This window comes from Hippopotamus amphibius, chromosome 15 (genome assembly GCF_030028045.1).
Source record: "Hippopotamus amphibius kiboko isolate mHipAmp2 chromosome 15, mHipAmp2.hap2, whole genome shotgun sequence".
Taxonomy (NCBI): Eukaryota; Metazoa; Chordata; class Mammalia; order Artiodactyla; family Hippopotamidae; genus Hippopotamus; species Hippopotamus amphibius.
Window position 1 is genome coordinate 66,257,683 of NC_080200.1, and position 19,382 is coordinate 66,277,064.

General features: G+C 42.6%; 1 protein-coding gene across 1 annotated transcript in view; it reads right to left on the reverse strand.

Moving 5' to 3' along the window:
* The window catches only part of ADAMTS16 (ADAM metallopeptidase with thrombospondin type 1 motif 16), a 158,769-nt gene that overhangs the window by 117,986 nt on the left and 21,401 nt on the right, over positions 1-19,382 (reverse strand). Inside the window, exon 4 of the mRNA XM_057709433.1 lies at positions 1,523-1,805. Within this exon, the coding sequence (XP_057565416.1) occupies positions 1,523-1,805 (283 nt within the window). The remainder of the gene's footprint in view (positions 1-1,522; positions 1,806-19,382) is intronic.

Consider the following 19,382-nt stretch of genomic DNA (forward strand, 5'->3'; position numbering starts at 1 on the left):
CACACGTGCAGACACAGTCACAACGAACAGAATACTCCTACTGCCCTGTTTGCACAGCTGTGCCTTAGGGCTGTGGCCTGAATGACTCTGATCGCCTCCAGATAGGAACCAAAGTGCCACATGCGTTCCAGAGTGGTCAGCACTGCCGGACGGCGCAGACACTGCCCCGTGCTTCAGGCCGGGGCGTGCCCTGTCAAAGAGGTGAAGACAGCCCTGCCCATCTTTCCTGCCCGGAAACAGGTGCTGGGTCATCTTTCTGTCCCCGACAGGTGGGATCTGTCCTGCTCTGGCCACACCCTCACCAGGAGCCCTGCAAGCATCTTCTGGGCTCTGACCCTGTCTGCCCTGAGTCCCACCCCAGGGTCCCGCCCTCCCTGCTGGCCTCCCCCCACCCACCTGTCTGACCCCACCCCCGCCCTGCTTGGCCCCGCCTGGCCCCGCCCCCTGCCTCTCCCCCAGCTTCTCCCTGTCTGCGCAGACTCAGGAAGCCATTGCCGGTCAGGGTGCCCTGTTGTGATGCCCGCTCAGCCTGTCTTCCCCGACCTTCTTCTCAGCCTCCTGGTCCCTCTCCTTGTGCTCAGCGTTGTTCTTCCTGCTGTCTCCCCTAAGACTGAGCTCACTCTTAGTAACTCGACTTGAGTCTTTCAAGTCCATTTGAACGTAGCTTGAGACTTATTACAGGACGATGTGAGTTCAGATGATGCACAGGTGCTGGCAGGTCAGTGGCATTTGTTCCTCTGTTGTAGATGCCAAGGCATTCTGGGTCATCCTCTCTTCCCCACAGTATGTAGGAGCCCCTGCATATGCCCACCTCTATTTGAGGGTGCTGGGTCTACTGGGTCTAGCAGCCAATGAAACCAAGCAGCAGAGAAGGATGGGCTTTCCAGAGGTTCCTTGGGAAAGGTTTCCTAAATAAAGCAATGCTTGAGCGAGGAAGCCCAAGGAAGTGAGAAGTGAAGAAAACACCAGACTGTTCCTGAGTTTGTGAGAGGTTCCTACGTGAAATGTAAATATCACATCTCTTCCTAAGTGTTCATGACACAAACAAAAAGGACTTCGATAAAGCCTTGGTGATAAATTGCAGGTAAATTATATCACACATACTCTGTCTTCTGATGTGGTGAGTGACGTATATAAACCTGCACAGGGATAAATCACTTCTGCAGGAAAAGCATGTGAGCTTTAATAAACCTAGACCTCAAATATAGCATTACTGGGTATACATGCCAGGGTTCTTTTGAAGAACCAGTGGATTCTGCATTTCTGAGCACCGTGTCATTTAGTTTGCCCAGGGAAGAGCTCTTTAAAACAAACAAACAAACAAACAAACATCTACCATTATCTATCCATCTACCAAGGAAAGATGTTTTATACCGAACATACAGATGATGGGTTTGCTTTGGAATCATCACTTAGGTTTAGCACCTTGAGGGCAGACGACTTTGAAGAAAATTAAAAATACTCCATCGGCTTACAGAAATGTCCAAATCATTAAATACACAAAAGAATCGCCCTTACATACATTTCTTGCGTCTTCCGCAGAAGTGCAGCTTCTGTGGGTGCCTGAGGCTGAAGTCACCGCGCTGGGGTTGATCTTCATGGTGGAAGAGGTGGTGGTTTTCCAGCCCCCACTTCTTCTCTATCATGGCAACCCTGTGGGACCCCAGCTCCCGAGGCTCAGTGGATCTTTTGTACAGGATGTGGGAGGGAGGCGCACCCCCCGCAGAATCCTTGAGCCTCCCTGCCAGGTGTGAAGGAAGGGGCTTCAAGAAGTAGTCTGCTTCTTGAGTTCTTATCATGCCTGCCTGCAAAATAGAGAGGGAGAAAGAAGTGCGCATCACTGGTTTGTTATCTGCTCACAGACATGCTGTTCCCTCCAGCGAGAGCACGCATTGAAAGGGGTCCGTCAGGGGGCTGAGAATTAGGTACAGGCAGCCGCACTCTTGAGCCCTTTCCTCACCTACATCCTTTCAGAGATGCAGGTGTGGAGCTGTCCTGACTCCACCCCAGGAGGAGAAAGCACACAGCCCTAGATATTAATATGGGTAGTGGTGGCGGGGAGCTCCCTCATAAAGACAGAAAGTTATCATCCTAATATAGTAAGTAGCACAACTCTATTCAAACTTGAATACAACGTGACACTTTCTATAAAAGTGTAACTTGGCAAAATTAATCCAGAAGAAAGCACAAGGACTTTCTTAGGGAATCGGGGAGGTCTTTCTAAGCAAAGTATTTGGAAAATAGGAAAGAACGGATTATGAAACACGGTAAATGTCTATACAGCGTAAAAGACAATGAAAGCACAAACAATGACAAAATATCTTAAAGGAGAGAAAATGGAGACACTACCTTTTACCTTGTAGAGTGACACGTATTTTTCAAATGATAATTGTTAGGAGAAACGGGAACAAACAGTGTGACACCGGGAAAGGGTAAACTGGGGCCAGACCTGCCACATCTATCAATATTGAACATGTATAATTCTATCCTAGGATTTTAACCTTTTGGAGTTCTTGCCGAATGCTTCTTGTAGGCACTTCTGCAATATTGATAAATATGTGTGAATGTATAATTGACTCAACAGACAAAACGAAAAAATAATTAAAATGAGAAATAATTTAAATGTTTACCAATTAATTCAGGGTAGTCTTTAAAACTACATTTATGTATTTGGAGAGTACATAACCATTTTAAAAGGCCAGATAATTGTGTCCTGATAGTAATCTTAACTAAACATTTTTTCCGTGACCTCCTAAGACTACGGCCAACATTTTCTATATTTCACCTTATTTATCACTCGCAGCGACTCTGTGAGGTAGGTATCATTCTGCCCCTCCTCTAACGGGTGAGGAAGTAGAGAGGCAGGCTGATTAAATAACATTTTCAGGGTCATCTGGGAAACAGAGCATAAGGATTTGAACAAGGTCAGAATAAGTTCAAAGCCTGTAAGTTTAAGGCTTATACTGTAGGGTTCCCAGGATAGCTGTTATTTTTTTAAAAGTGTATAATAAAGTATATAGTGTGATTCCAAATGTGTTCATTTTTAAAAGTGTGCATCTACACTTAAAGCATTTTCCTGGAAGGACGGATGAGAGATTGTTGATGCTAGTTACATTCAGGGAGAGAAAAGCGAGGAAGAGGGATGCAAGAGGGAGGTTCCACTTCCATTTTTACACCTTTAGGCACTTCCCAAGTTTTTAAACTCGGTGTGCATCCTTACTTTAAAAAGTATCAGTGGCATTGCTGGATCATGGGATTACAGATTAATTTTAAAAATCCTCAGAAGTGTTTTAAAATACCTGTATAATTTTAGAATACAATGAATTACTCCTACAGAACTATCCAGGTATCATTTAGAACTCTCCAGTACTGTACTGTATATGCGCTGATTTTTCCCAAGTTATTTGGATAAGTTAGGACACTGGTTAGACACTTATTAGGTACTCAAAGACCTGACGCTTGGGTGCCTGTTCTAAGTGTGACTCTGATTTAGAAGCCTGAGTCTGATTCTCATCTGGGGAGCAAGGGGCTTAGTGCCCATCCCTATTCATGAAGTACAGTTCTGTGGCGGCCTGAGTTGTCCCGCATTGGTCTGAATATTTGTACAGTGTGGGATGACAGACATGGAGAAGCACTTCTGAGATCTTGGGAAAGGGCCAAGTATACCTCTCAGGGACAGGGGGCTTGGGGGTAGAGACAGAAAAGAGAGGGGAGACCAGGCTTATCGTACATTCAGAGATTAAGCATTGGCCGTGGTGTTCCTGCTGGTGGGGAAGAGGGAAGAGAAGGTAAACTTGGAAAACTATCAATGAAGCCATCAGCACCACCGGGGGTAGACCTCCCGGGGCCCGAGTGCCAGCTAGCAGTGGAAAGGTGAAATACTTGGAATGTGTGCCCTGGGTGGAGGTGGAGGAGGAGGAGGAGGAGGAGGAGGGGCGGGGGGCTGTAATTGGCGCTCCCCACGGATGCCCTGGGGACCGTTTTTGGCCTAGAACTCTACCACTAAACTAGGATAGACAATAAAGTCTGCAGTTCGTCAAGGAAGAGCCCAGAGTGGAATTAAATAACAGCTAAAGCCAGTTGGGTTTCATCCTTTCGGCAATTGAACTAACCCAGGAATAGCATGCGCAGCCACGGATGTGCTCAACCTTGTGTGACAGCACTCCCCAGCGAGGTTCTGCACGCCACTGAAGGTAACTAGTTGAAATGTTAAACCAAAAAAAAAAAAAAAAAAAAAATCAGTAATGTTTTGCTTAAAAAAAAACCCTTCTCTGATATGCAAACCATCCCTTGCTGTTCAAATCACCCTGAAAAGACGATCAGCTCCTGTAGGTTCTCTAGAGCAGATGACGTTCAGCATCTCTGGTGTGAGCCCAGGTGGACGCGCAGAGAACAGAGAGCGGAGGCAGACACCCAGCACGTACTGCCCGATTCTAACATTGTGACCTTTGTGACTGTGCCTGATGTGCCCATCCCCTCTGTGCTGTTTTGTCCTCTAGGGAGTGGAGACAAAGGCAGCTACTTGCCATGAGTTTGTGAGACTTAACAGTACTATATATTTAAAATACATGACCTCCAGGAAACAAGCAAAAAAGATTTGCTGCATTCATGAAACAAAGAGTGTAAACTATCGTACTTGACCCCGATGATCTCTGATTCCCTTCTGATAACGCAGGGTGTTTCTGGGGGATATTTCACTCCACAGTATGAGATCCCTCCGAAGCCCGGGTATGGGTGTCCCCCAACACCATCACCCAAATCACATCTTTGCTTCTGGCCTGCTGCCTCAGCCTTTCTGGCTTCCTCCCCTAAAACACCTGCATTCTATGACAGCTGTTCCAGATCCAAAACCATCTCCTGCTTTCCCCTGGGTTCAAGGCTACATCCTGGGTGGCCCAGAGGACCAGACCCTCAGGCAAGAGTGACCCGCTGCCTCCGCGGGACTTCTGAATTTTCACTAACAAAGTAAAGTATTTATGCTCGTTTCATTTATAATTTAGTCTGAGGTACAGTATTCTGTATTTAAATAATCCCCAATTCCATTAAATACATAGAACCAAGTAACTGATAAGACTGATTTTTTGATATCTCTTGATAATCAAAGGATCATGAAAAACGCAAGAAAAAAGTTACTCAACTATCTCGCTGTTAGTTTGCAAGCTTATTTAAATGATTAGGTGAATTGTGGAAGATTAATGTTGTCTTCTTATCAAAGCTTTTCTTTACTGAGTCAAGAATATTTACTTGGAAGCTCATAAAATGTCTGGTGTACACCTGCCCACGGGAACCACGGGGAGGTCAGCTGGTAGATTATTAACCTGGCTTCAGAAAAGGCCAGCGTCTCCCAGGCGTTGCAGGGGAGCTCTCCAGACGCCTGCCTCTCTCATCGCCAGTTCTGTAAATCATTTGACATTGGGAAACTCAACACTCGCATATAAGAGAGAAAGAGTGGGGGCCCTGTGAGTGATGAGAAAGTGCTGCTTCTCAGACTCTCAGATAGAGAACAAAGTAGTGGTTACCACTGGGGAGAGGGAAGGGGGGGAGCATAAAGGGGTAGGAGATTAGTAGGTGCAAACTGTTAGGTGTAAAATAAGCTCCAAGGAGGCATTTTACAACATGGGGATTTAGCAAATATTCTACAATAACTATAAATGAATTATAACCTTGAAAAATTGTGAATCACTATATTGTACAGCTGTAACTTACGTAATCCTGTATAGCAACTATACTTCAATAAAAAAGAAAATAAAAATAAATTTAAAAAGAAAAAAGATTCCCTCCTGCTGTGTAAGGGATTCTCCACTGAACCGGTTCCAAGCTTGTCTCCGGTGACACCACGAGCCCTTTTTAAGAGAGCTAGCTATCAATCAACGCCCTGAAAAAGTTATCCGGCTCATTAGAAGAAACAGGCCTTTCAATCCTCAATTCATTTCATTTTTACTCTACTTCTTTGTCATTTCTCCAAAAGTGTGGTTCGTATTGGGAGTATTCTACCCTTTCTAGTCTTCTTAGTGATGTTTCTAAACTACAAGACAAATGCAACTTTTATAGAAATTTTATAGTTACTTTGTCTTGGGCACCATCTATGTGGCAGGTAATATGCTAGGTGTTTTGCTCTATTTATTATTCTTATTCTAATAACAAACATATGAAGTGATAATTAATATTCCCATTTAAAGGAATGGGACATTAAATGCATAAATTTGCCCAGCATTGGGGAGCTAGGAAGCCAGGTAGATAAGATTAAAATTCAGTCTGAGTAACTCAGATTGTCAGCACACCATGTTACTTCTCTACCACCATGTACCCCTGGAGAATAACACCAATGATGGTGGCCATTGAGAGTGAGCTTGAATTAGCTGTAAATGTATATTGTAAACTCTAGAGCTAAAAAAGTAAAACAAAGAAGTATAATTGGTATGCTAAAGAAGGACAGAAAATATAATGATATAAATGTTAAATTAAAACCACAAAAGGCAGAAACACAGTAGAGGCAAAAACAGGAATAATGAACAAAGGCAATGAACAGAAAACAGCAACACATATAGTAGATATTAATTCAATTACATCAACTTTGAATGTCAATGGTCCAATGCACCAATTAAAAGACAGAGATTGTCACAGGTCAGAAAACATGATCCAACTATATGCTGTCTACAAGAAATCTAATTTAAATATAAAGACACACATAAGTTAAAAATAAATGGATGGAAAAAATATACCATGAAAGCACTAATCCAAAGAAAGCAAGAATAGCTATATTAATTTCAGATTGAACAGACTTTTAAGTAGGGAAATTTATCAGGGATTGAGGGGCATTAAATGACAGTAAAGGAGCTGGCGCTCTAAGAAGACGACAATTCTTAACACGTACGTACCTAACAGCAGAGTGCCGAACTATGTGAAGCCAAGTGTGATAGAACTGTAAGGAGAAACAGATGAACCCACTACTGTGTTGATAGCTGGAGACTTCACCACTCCTCTCTCAGAAATGGACAGATTCCACAGGCAGAAAATCATTAAGGACATAGCTGAACTCAACAATGCCGGCGGTCAAATGGATATAACGGATATCTGTAGATTATTTCATCCAACGAGAGCAGAATACACTTTCATCTCAAGCTCACTGGCCCATTCATCCAGATAGGCCACATTCTGGGCCACAAAACACACTTTAGCAAATTTAAAAGAACAGAAATTATACAATGTCTGCTCTCAGACCACAACAGAATTACATTAGAAATCAATAACAGAAAAGATAACTGGAAAATCCCCAAATAAGAAGAGATTAGACCACACATTTCCGAATAACACATGGATCAAAAACAAATTCAAGACAAATGCTAAAATATTTTGGACTAAATTATAATGAAAACACAACTTATCAAAATTTGTAGGATGCAATGAAATGCTAAGAGGGTAATTTATAGATATTAGAAAAGAAGAAAGATCTAAAATCAATAATCTAAGTTTCCAACATAGGAAACTAGAAAAATAAGATTGAACTAAGTGTAAAGTAAGCAGAAGAAAAGAAATAATAAGAATTAGAGCATAAATCAATAAAATAGAAAACAGGAAATCAATAGAGGAAAATCAAAGAAACCAAAAGCTCATTCTTTAAAAATGGTGGGATGTACTCAGGCTGCACTCAGCGAAATTAAAAAAAAAATAAAGAAAACAAACCAACCAAATATTAACCCAAAAGATTTTTAAAAATGCAATGAATGACCACCTAGAGACCAGAAAGGACTTATTAAAAAATAAATCCAGAATAAATGAGTCAGTAAATAGTAAAAGAATGTGCTTATTAAGTTGAAAAAGTCTAATAAAGCCAAGATCTGGTTTTTGGACCAAAATGGGCATACCTCATGAAAAAACAATGAATATGAAAAAAGTCAAGAACATGGATAGTCTAATGGAATATGGCAGTTATTTATAAAGGGAGATCAAATTTCTCTTGGAGCTTAAATATCACTGATGTGTATTCTTATTTTTCATTAGTAAATTTTGGTGTTTTTTTTTTTTTGAGCTTTTCAATGTTATGACATCTTTCAGGTCAATCTATGAAGAGGATTTAAACTCTGTTAGAGGAAAGCTTCTAGATGTGTGCTGTTCAAAATGGTGGCTGGTAATTTAAATTAACACGGAATAAAATTAAAAATTCAGTCCTCCAACTGCTCAACAGTCACACATGGGGATTCAAGTTTAAATGAATTAATATAAAATCAAGTTAAAAATTTAGTTTTGTCATTGCTCAGCCGCACGTGACTAGCTGCTCCCATACTGGGTGGCACAGGTATTTCCGTTACGGCACAAAGTTTTATGGAAGAGCACTGCTCTAGAACAACTGGTAACTAACAAATCTTTGGGAGCTCACCTCTGAGGACTCGTTTGCTAAATTCATGAGAGTTGGCTATGGTATTTGTCCTTAATAAATAGTATATATCACATAGTTAAGAACTTTCTTATAAATCACATCCACTAGCATGTTTATAAAATTGTGCCAGCTAAAAAGTCAGAACATGTTGTCCTAGACTCATTGCTTAGCAAGATTGCCTTTGGTTGACACAAAAATATCTGAACTAAGAACAGCGCAAACTTCAAGTCTCAGATCCTGTATCTCTCTGTGCATTCCCAAGACACAAAGAGAAATGTTTAAGCCAAGAGTCATCTCGTCAAGGCTGCTACCTAATATAACCAAAACACCATGGATTAAACACTCTGATATTCAATAGATTCATTTAAGGTTGTGTAACATTTAGATATGAATTGGATCCCACAGTGGAGGCAATTCACAGTTCCTCTCATCCAAGACATATGTAGTATGTTTGTTCACTCAATGAGTATTGTCTGTTATGAGCCAGGCACTCTTCTTCTCAATCCAGATACAATAATGAACAAAATCAACAAATACAGCTTCCCTGTGAGGCTTAAATTCCATCGTGGGGTGGGGCGTGGGGGAGAGAGAATATGCAATAGACATAGTAAAATGTAAACCATAGAAAGTCAAAATTCAATGTGTTGGTTCTTCCCAACTTGATCTATGGATCAATGCAATCCCAATCAAAATCCTAGCAAATTATTTTGTGGATATCAACAAAGTGATTACAGAGTTTGTATGGAGAAGCAAATGACCCAGAACAGCCAGCTCAATGTTGAGAGAGAAGAACAAGGTCTTAGGACTGACACCACCAAACTTCATGACTTACTATAAATCCACAGCAGCCAAGACAACTTGGTTCTGGAGAACGAACAGACACACAGATCAACGGAACAGAACAGACAGTCTGGAAATAGATACAGACACAAATGTCATCCACGGATCTTTGACAAAGGAGCAAAGGCAGCACCATGGAGCAAAGACAGTCTTTCCAACAAATGTGCTGGAACAACTGGACGTCCACATGTGAAAGAACGAAACCTAGACACAGACTGTACACCCTTCACATAAATTAACTCAAAATGGATCACAGAACTAAATGTAAAATGCAAAACAATAAACTCACAGAAGATAACGTAGGAGAAACTCTAGATGCTCTTGGGTTTGGCAATGACTTTTTAGACACAACACCGAAAAGATCCATGAAAGAAGGAATTGATAAGCTGGACTCCACTGAAATTTAAAGTTTCTGGTCTGTGAAAGACACTGTTAAGAGAATGAGAAGACAAGCCACAAACTGAGAGCAAAGAATATTTGCAAAGACACACCTGATATAGGGCTGTTATCCAAATGCACAAAGAACTCATAAAACTCCACAATAAGAAAACAACTCAATTAAAAAATAAGCCAAAGTCATTAGCAGTCTCTCACCAAAGAAGATACACAGATGAAAAATAAGCATATGAAAAGATGGTCCACATCATATGTCATCATATGTTAAAAACAATGAGATCCCACTACACACCTGGAAGAATCACCAAACCAACAATATCAAATACTGGCGAGGATGTGGAGCAACAGGAACGTTCCCTCACTGCCGATGGGGATCCAGGATGGTGCAGCCACTTCGGAAAACAGTTTGGAGGTTTATTACGAAGCCAAACAAAATTTCACTATAAGATCCAGTAATTGTACTCTTTGGTATTCATCCAAAAGAGGTGAAAACTTTATATCCACACCAAAACCTGCACAAGGATGTTTCTAGCAGCTTCATAGCTGCTAAGACTTGGACACAACCATGATGTGCTTCAGAAGGTAAATGGATGAACTAACGGGTGCATCCAGGCAGTGGAATATTACTCAGCACGACATGAGCTATCAAGCCATGAGAAGGCGGGCTGCAAGTTTAAATGCATATTAATAAGTGAAAGAAGCCAATCTGAAAAGGCTATATACTGTACGATGCCAACGATATGACATTCTAGAAAAGGCAAAACTATGGAGACAATAAAAAGAAAAAAAACAGTGTTACTAGGGGTTAGTGGGGCAGAAGGTATGAATAGGCAGAGCACAGAGGATATTTAAGGCAGTGAAACTATTTTATACGATACTGTAATGATGGCTACGTCCTTATACCTTTGCTCAAAACCCTAGAGTGTGCAACACCGAGTGAACCTTAACGTAAACTGTGCACTGTGGGGGTTTGTGATGTGTCAGTATAGGTTCATCGACTGTAACATATATACCATGTGGTGGGGGGGTGTTGATAACAGGGGAGGCTGTGCATGTGTGGGGGCAGGGGGTGTACGAGAACGCTCTGAACTCAATTTTTCTGTGTTTTGCTAAAAATGCCCTAAAAATAAATTCTATTAAAAAGTAACTCAGAATGAAGAAGCATACCAGACGTACAGGAAAGAGGGTTTCAGTTTTACATAGGGCAGCCAAGCAGGCCTCATCGAGAACGTGGCATTTCAGCAAAGGCCTTGACGGGTGAAGAGCTGGCTGTGAGGCTTCCAGAGGGAAGGCTGTGGGCCAGGCAAAGGGAAGAGCCACTGCAGCGGCCCTGGGGCCCTACGCAGCATCAGCTCATGTCATGTTCTCTGCAAAGTATCCACTTGTGATAGATTCACCAAATAATCATATGAATCATAACTCAGCCACGCCTTGCTCAAATGGGACACACGGTCTTGGAAATCTCTTCCAGCCCATCAGACAGAGGGGACACGAGAATTCCCTGGGCTCGTCCCTGCATCCCGACTCCACCGTCTCCCCCAGAGGGCTACGTTTACCATGTTCTGCTTCCACTCTTGCCCTCCTGCCAATGCTTTCTCTACATTTTTGGGGGGAGAAAGAGGCATACATCAGATCACTAACTACTTACAACCTTGCAGTCACAATTGCCAGAGCCTCACCCTCTGACCTGTGTGGATTTCCTTCCAGGCTGTGCTCCTGCCACCTCCCCTGGGCTCAGGATGTCTCTGCTGCACCAGCTACACTGCAGTCTCAGGAACACCTAGGCTCCCTTTAGCCTCAGAGCCCTGGCACCCACTCGTCCTGCTTCCTGCGCACACCTCCCCCAGCCGTCGACTGGCCTGGCTCTTCCTCACCTTTCAGTTTGGAGTGACAAGGGGGAAGCAGCTCTTAAGGGCAGAGCAGATGTTAAACCCCAGCCTCGTGCTGCAGGGATGCAATGGCCAGTGGCAGCTCTTGAGGCCAAAGCTCTGGTTCAAGTTCTGACTCTGCCTCTCTTCAGAGGGTGAGTGCACACATGCACCTGTGTGTGTGTGTGTGTGTGTGTGTGTGTGTGTCCTGAGACCTAGTTCCTTCCTTTGCAAACAGAGGAAAAATCTACCGCTGTTTCCCACGATGCCTATGCAGATTAAATATATACACTTCAAAGGTGGCAAAAAAAGATACTTTAAGGATGTCAATCAAGATTCCAGTGGATATTTTGGAAGAATGAGGGCAGCACATGGAAAGCGTCAGGGAGAGGAGGAAAAGCCTGTGTATGACTTTGTGCAGGTTGGGAAACAAGGACCAAGGGGCCAATAGCAGCTCGCGAGGGTCACAGCAGAGCTGGACAGCCACTGCTGCGTGGTCAGCGCAGAGAAGTCAGCCGGAGTCTCGAGGCGGGGTGGCCACATATGTTTCTCATCACAGGCCATGGGTCCCTGGGGTGTTGTCACTTGCATCTACGAGCCATTGCTGAAATCATCCAAGTTTTTCCGCACACACTCAATCCATCCCAGTGGGTGATCCCGGCACCCTTCCCCCGTGGCAGCAGGCTGCTGGCTCTAGGAGAATTCTGTTATGAGCTCATCAAGTTGACACTTAGCTCATGAATCAGCTGTTTTTTCTATTTAATTGCACCACTGGGGATAGTTCTCTTCCCCACTGGTTTTGGTGTTGATATCTAGTCTCTCACAACAGTGCCCTTTAAGCTCGGGGTTCCAGGACTGTGACATCATATTCCTGTGAATCTTGTTAATACTGATGATAGTCATTTACCTACCATGCCCCTGCCTCTGTCCCAGGGACTGGATACCATCTTACTATCAATAATCCTCAGAACTGAATTGAAAGGTAGCGATCGTTTCTGTAGATAAAGAAAATTAGGCTCTCCCAACCCAAACGTCCATCAGCGAGTGAATGGGTGAAGAAAATACGGCACATCCTTAAAAAGGAGAACCATTCAGCAGTGAAAAGGCATGCAGTACTTGTGGATGAATCCAACAGTATGCGGTGTGAAGGAAGCCGTATCACATCATGTGATTCCATTGCTCTGAAATGTCCAGAGAAGGCCAAACTACAGAGGCAGGAAGCAGAGTAGTGGCTGCCAGGCTGGGGTGGGAACAGGGAGTGACTGCCAGGCACAAGGGTTCTCTCTGGGGCAATGGGAATGGTTTAAAACTGGATGGTGGAGACGGTTGCACAATGCTGTACGTTTACTAAAATACCACTGCATTGTGCACTGGAAGCAGTGACGTTCTCTTATGTGAATTATACCGCAGTAAAGCATCTAGAAAATGAAACAAACCTGAGGCTCCAGGAGTGTGACCTGAACAGGGCAGCAGGCAGGACAGCTGGGCTCCCAGCCGGCCATTCCCTCCACACCGTGGGGCTTCCCGGGTACACAGTGGAGAGAAGTCACTCAGAGACGTGCCCTTGGCAACAACCCACCTAACAACCAGCACAGCCTGGACTCCAGGGCCCTCTAAAGGGTCAGGTTCCTCACAAGAGAACACAGAAGCTGCCAATGAAGACCAGGGACCGCAGGCAGCCCAAGGGCCAGGAGCACGGCGCGTGCTGGAGCCGCTTTCCCCACCATCCACGTGGGACATTGCGAGACTGAATGTAAAATATCTGTTCCATTTCATTTAACCACTTTCACGAATGCTGTCGCTATGGTGATGAACATTTGAAATCAATTCTTCACCCGTCTCCTCCCTGCTGTCCCTGGACCTGGCGAAGCACAGGGAATGAGCTTTGCCTTTGTGGACTCCCTGTTGCAGACACACGGTAGGAGCTTCACGCACTTTCCTGAGGAGGGACGGGTAGGTTGAGGGCATCGCTTATGGAGTCTGCATATCCAGCCATGACTCTAAGAACTCTCTGTCCGTGAGGATCCTCTCCTTTCCGTCCATCAAAACCCACGCTCCCCTCCCCCACCCCAATGTTCTGAGCCAGCAGGTCTGGGTGGGGGTTGTGACAACGTGCACATTTAATGAGATTCATAGACCTGACACTGCGACACGCCCACTGTCTGTATCTCCAAGGCCAAGGCCCGTGCACCCTGTGCTCACCTGGCATCTTTCACTTCCCAGCCCTGCGCACAGGGAGCAGGACAGGCGAGATCCCTGTGGGGTCATACAGTTTTGTCAGATGTCTACCATGTACTGAACAACTTGCTAAGACACAATTCAACTTTGTGTGAAGTTTGTTATAACTAAGTTTCCTTGTTTTCAAGCAAGTTGACATCAGACACCAGTATCAATATGGCCTCATAATGCCATTTGGAAGGCGTGGCCTGGGATGGTCATTTGTACCAACATTGTGTGTTTGACACGACTTCTGTTACACATGTAACCTTCCAGGCAGTTCCTTTAAACATCCGTCTCTATGGATACCAAATCTGACCATTCACAAATTCCAGCCTCAGTCATATATATGACTGCATATACTCTCATACACATGTCAGAGTCCCGAAGGGGTTATGAAAGTTACGACCAATCCTGTTTCCAGGCTGTTAGCTCAAATCGCATGATCATTGTAACACGGTAATGCATATTCAAAATAGCCCATTTTAGAACGCTTTCTTTTTTAACAAATTTTCTTGATTTCTTCTTTAGACAGTTAACCATTAAAAAGAAAAATACATTTCAATTTTAAAGTATTCAAATTTAGTAAAAACATTTCATTTATGAAATAGAATTTGCTCTTAACCAAACTGACGTGTTACACCTTGTGGTTTGTACTCTCTGTTACACTGTTTTGAATTTTAACTGCAAATAAAAACTCTAAGTGGTCACATAAGAATAGTAGAATTGAACTGATATGTGCTACATATTCTTACGTTAAACAGTAGATTGGAAATAAACAATAATAGCACCATGATTTGTAAAAACAAAATAGAATGCCTTCTCATTAAGTTGTTATCAAGAACATATTAGGCAAATACCACCTCTTTTTTTTTTTCTTTTTTTTGGTAAAAATAGAGCATTGAAAACACTATGGCAAAATTGGTCCATAAAAACCTAGGGGGTCTTCCAAATAGCACCCTCTCAAGGAGACAGCTCACTACAGAAAATCTGGGCAGATCCATCACTTCCATAGGGATAAAAAAAAAAAAATAAGACAAACAACAACAAATAAGGAAAACAAACCAGGCCAAGAAATCAAATCCTTCCTGTGATTCATAGCTGGTTTCTCTAAACCACCGTGTGGCCAGGTGCCTTTGCCAGCCAGTGAGGAAAGGATTCGATTCCCATGGTGGCTCAGAGAAAGCAAGTCCCAGTTAGCTGAGGATCAGCTCTGTCCTCCTCTCCTTCAGCCTGGAAAACAGCGCTGCAGCGCAGACTAAGCCTGTGGTCCTGAGAGTGGCAGACGGCTGTTGGAGATCATGCAAGCACACCGGTATTACTGCTGATTTAGCCTCCTCCACAACTTCCCATTTCAATTTTCTCAGCCTCCAAAGAGCCCCCCACATAGATGAGGGTCACCTACATTTTCTCTCCCATAATCGTTTGTGCTCAATGAGTGTTTCTCGACTGTGATTCAAATCCTTCCGGCGTCAGTCCCTTGGGTAAGAACCCAGCAGAGGGGGATTATGGCTCAGGTGGACTTTCACCTACTTGGGAGTTTTTTTGTACATTGTTTATTAATTTTTTTAAAATTTTTTGTTATTTTATTATAAAATAAAACACAAATATAGAAAAGAAAACCCACATAAATTATACATTTATAATGAGTTATAAGATAAAATAACTACCACTCAGGCAAAGAAATAGAACATTTCCATACATCTCACAAGCCTCTTTGTGTCCAGGTTCAAACCGAACCCCTCAGTGACCCCCTAGAAGCAACCACTATTACTATTTTTATAGTAACTAGTTTTTTAAATTTCTTGTGCTTTGAATATTCAAGTATACATGCCTATACATCACAATTTAGTCCTGCTTATTAAAAAATTGGTGTGTCTTTCTAAATTTAATTTTTATTGGAGATAGTTGATTTATAATGTTGTGTTAGTTTCCAGTGTACAACAAAGTGAATCTGTTATACGTATATCCACTCTTTCAGATTCTTTTCCCATATAAGTCATTACAGAGTACTGAGTAGAGTTCCCTGTGCTGTACAGTAGGTCCTTGTTGGTTATCTCTTTTCTACATAGTAATGTGTTTCTGGTTTTTTGTACATTTTTTTAAAATAACAGGTGTATCCTTAAAGAGTTTGCCAAATAGACAACAGAGGATGGGAAACATCCAGCTGCCTTAAAGGATGTAGCAGCCAGTGACTCCGTGGTACCTGCTGACTCGCTGACCTCTGGCATCATTTTCACACAAGTCACGCACATAAAGTAATGACTGCTGAAGACTGAGGGCCAGCCTCAGGTAACCAGCTCTTCTACAGGTCAGCACACTGAAACTCTTGGGCGTGCTCCCCATGGGAAGACTCAAAGTCCACATGTCAAGCTCTGCAGAAGTCTAAGACGCTGCTCAAACACTATGATTCAATATTATGATTAAAAATTAAGTAAGAGTGTGAAACACAGAAGGTGATCAATACACAAGAACTCCACATCTCTGGTCAGATCATAGGCCTGGTGTTTATAGGGCAGCTCTTGGGCCTGTGAAGTTTTTGAGCTCAGGTTACCTCCCAAACAACCAAAACTATAATCCAGAAGGTTGAAAAGTTTCTGGAAGAACAGTTTTTTGAAAGCAGTGTATATGAGTATGTATGTGTGTATTTCATTGACAAAGATGATTCTGGGCAAATTATGCATTTTTTTTCTTCACACGAGAAATTAAAAAAGAGAATGCCCGGGACCAGTTCTCTCAGTCACCTGCAGGTGAGACATTCATTTCTCTCGGTCAGCCTGTTACAGCTCTGATCATGAAGCCCCCGGAGGCTGCCCTTTTGCCAATTCTCTACACACACTTTTGGCTCAACCACATGGAAAAGAAATAATGCTGTTAGAAACACTGCTGTCACATCCTTAAGAAAGACTCTGTGCCTGCTAGCTGTGCATTAGGCCGAACTACAGGGACCAGCCACTGTTTATGAACGTACATCTCTGTAGCCTTCCTTGATTAGTTTTGGATTAAAAATGCTTTAAACATATATTCTCTGTCTGTCTTTATGGTCTTTCATCACTAAATCGTGTAATCATGTGAGCTGGTAACCACTAGAGCTATAAAGGATGCAGAAGTCCCCAAAGTTCTCTGGAGGAATCATGCCATCTGAGCGAGGCAGTGCAGAACTGCACGGCTGTCCCCCATGCAGGCATCAAAGTGATTAAAGGCACAGGTTTTGTACATCTAACTTCTTCCTGTGCTGACAAGATCCACTGTTGCCCAACCGGTCAATTAAACGCCAAGGAGACAGAGGAAGAATGTTCCTGGAGGAGACAAGGGTGCTGGTGGGGAGGTTCGCCCATGGCCATGGCCTGGAATCTGGGCTCTGTCGCTTGTGGGATGGCAGCTGTGGGAAGGTTACAAAATCTTTCTGACCCTCAGGTTTCTCTTATTCACAATTGAAAATAAAGATTCTCCTCGTATTGTTAACATAATGAAATGCAACAGTAAGTATGCAATGAATCTGATTGCACAACTGCCTGCCCTGGTATACAGTAAGTGACTGCTTTTATATCAATATTTCTCCCTATTTATAACAGGTGCTTTTTCATGTTTTATTTGAAACTACTCAAATTGCATCATTGACACATACTTTAACATACATGCTCCTGTGGTAAAAAAGCAGAATTCACCATATGTTTCCTCCATTACAACCAAACATGGAACATAGGTTGCAAGCAGGACATTTCAAGATGGTGACACATTGGTACCCAGGTACACTGAGCATTAGAAAAATTTTATGTTCAGATTTTTTCCCCAAACCTCTGGTTTAGGAGTTGGAGAAAAGCAATTGGTAGGTTGAAAGAGGAAGTAAGTGAGTTAAACAGCCTTTCTAGGAAACCATAACGTGCCCCCACCCTCGTCTGTCTGTTTGCAGGGAACGGTGGGACCACCGTTTCCAAAGAACCACCAAAGTGAAGCGGGTCAAAGCCTAAGATTGTGTCTGCTTTTCCTATGATAGAAAAAATATCAATATTGCCAGGGGCTACCCATCTGGGCAAGAGCTGGAAATATGGGATGTGAGATGATTAACATGAAAAAAATAGTAGTGGAAAGAACACATGAATGGAAGATGATGAAAACACCACAGGAGTTTGGAAAGTTAGCTCATCGTAAAAGGAATTCTCCAACCAGGATCCGACGAAACATGATGGCAATAGCGGCCAGAACCTCCTGATACATCTGTCTCTACGTTTGACAAATACAAGACTAAATTGTCTACTACGATTAGGGATCCTACAACTTTACCCACGTGTGTATTGTATCTACAACAGCTGTGTCATGTCCACTCCATGCCCTGACAGAGCCTGGAGCAGTCACACCTTGACAAAGCATAGATGAAAGGGCTTGAAACCAGAGAAGGGAGGAATTGGTTGGGGTTGACTTTGAAACCAAGATCAAACAAAGAGGGTATGAGATAAAGGAGAAATCTGAACTACGAATAATTGCCATATGAGAGGATTAATTTGCAAACTATACAGCGGAACATGATCAATGTCAAAATGTAATTAATATGCTTGGACTTCATAGCTGGACATTCACGTTGGATAGAACGGATGTTAACTCCTAATGTTATCCTAGTATACAGTATAGTACATAGTGTGTATATACATATATAAACAATAACATAGGTAACATACTAGAATCTATGTGGCTGAAAACTGCCATTCAACAATTGAATTTTAAATGATGGGCTCTTAAGAGATGTTTACATTTAAATTGCAATCTGTGAAACTTTCAAATTATTCTTACTCATGTACGTCACATTTTAAGACAGAAGTGGCCAAATCGTTTCAAACATGTGTGTTGTTTCTTACACAGAAAGGCACAGGGGTCCCCGGGGCACTCAGCCTTCCTGGTGAGGCTGAAAGCTGGGTGTACCCATTCTCCACCCCCTGATGCACATGCGTGACGCAGGCCTGAAGTGAAGCTGGGGTTTTGTTTTGTTTTGTTAAGTTTATAAAGTTTTAAATCAATGTAGAGAGTATTTTCATTATTTTCATGAGTTTCAAAAGGAAACTGTTGTCCCACGAAGCCCCTGCACCAACCACAGCTTGGGGCTGCAGTCATTTTGAGACTTTAGATGTGGGTCCCTTTCAAATATGTGGGCATAAGTCATTCCTCTAAAATTTTCATAAACAAAGTGGCTCCTAATCCTTGAGTAGAGAAAGGTGTGACACAGGTATTGCTCTGTCTTTCCAGAGGGTTGATAACGGGACACTTGAAAGAGCTGGGGATTAATAAGCTCAATTTTATGAGAATATACAACCCATAAGCTACTCCTCAGTGGACAACAGATTGGATTATTAAAGGCAGAGGAAGGAAACTATGATTTATATTAAATCCAAAAATGTATTAAAGTAGTAAACATATAATTATGGTATCCATCAAAGCAATATTAGAAATTCAGAATAATGGTACTAAGTGGTTAAGAAAAGGCCAACTTATATCACTGACCTCCTTAAGAAACATACAACGACTTCTGTTTTCACATATGCCATGCTTACACAGCACAGTCCTTACATATTTAAACACTTACCATTTATTCTCCAAAGCCTTCTACACATACTTGGACATTTCAACTAGACATAGACTGGTGCTATAAAATATCCTAGCTTCTCTTTTGGCTTATTATTCTGCAATCCATC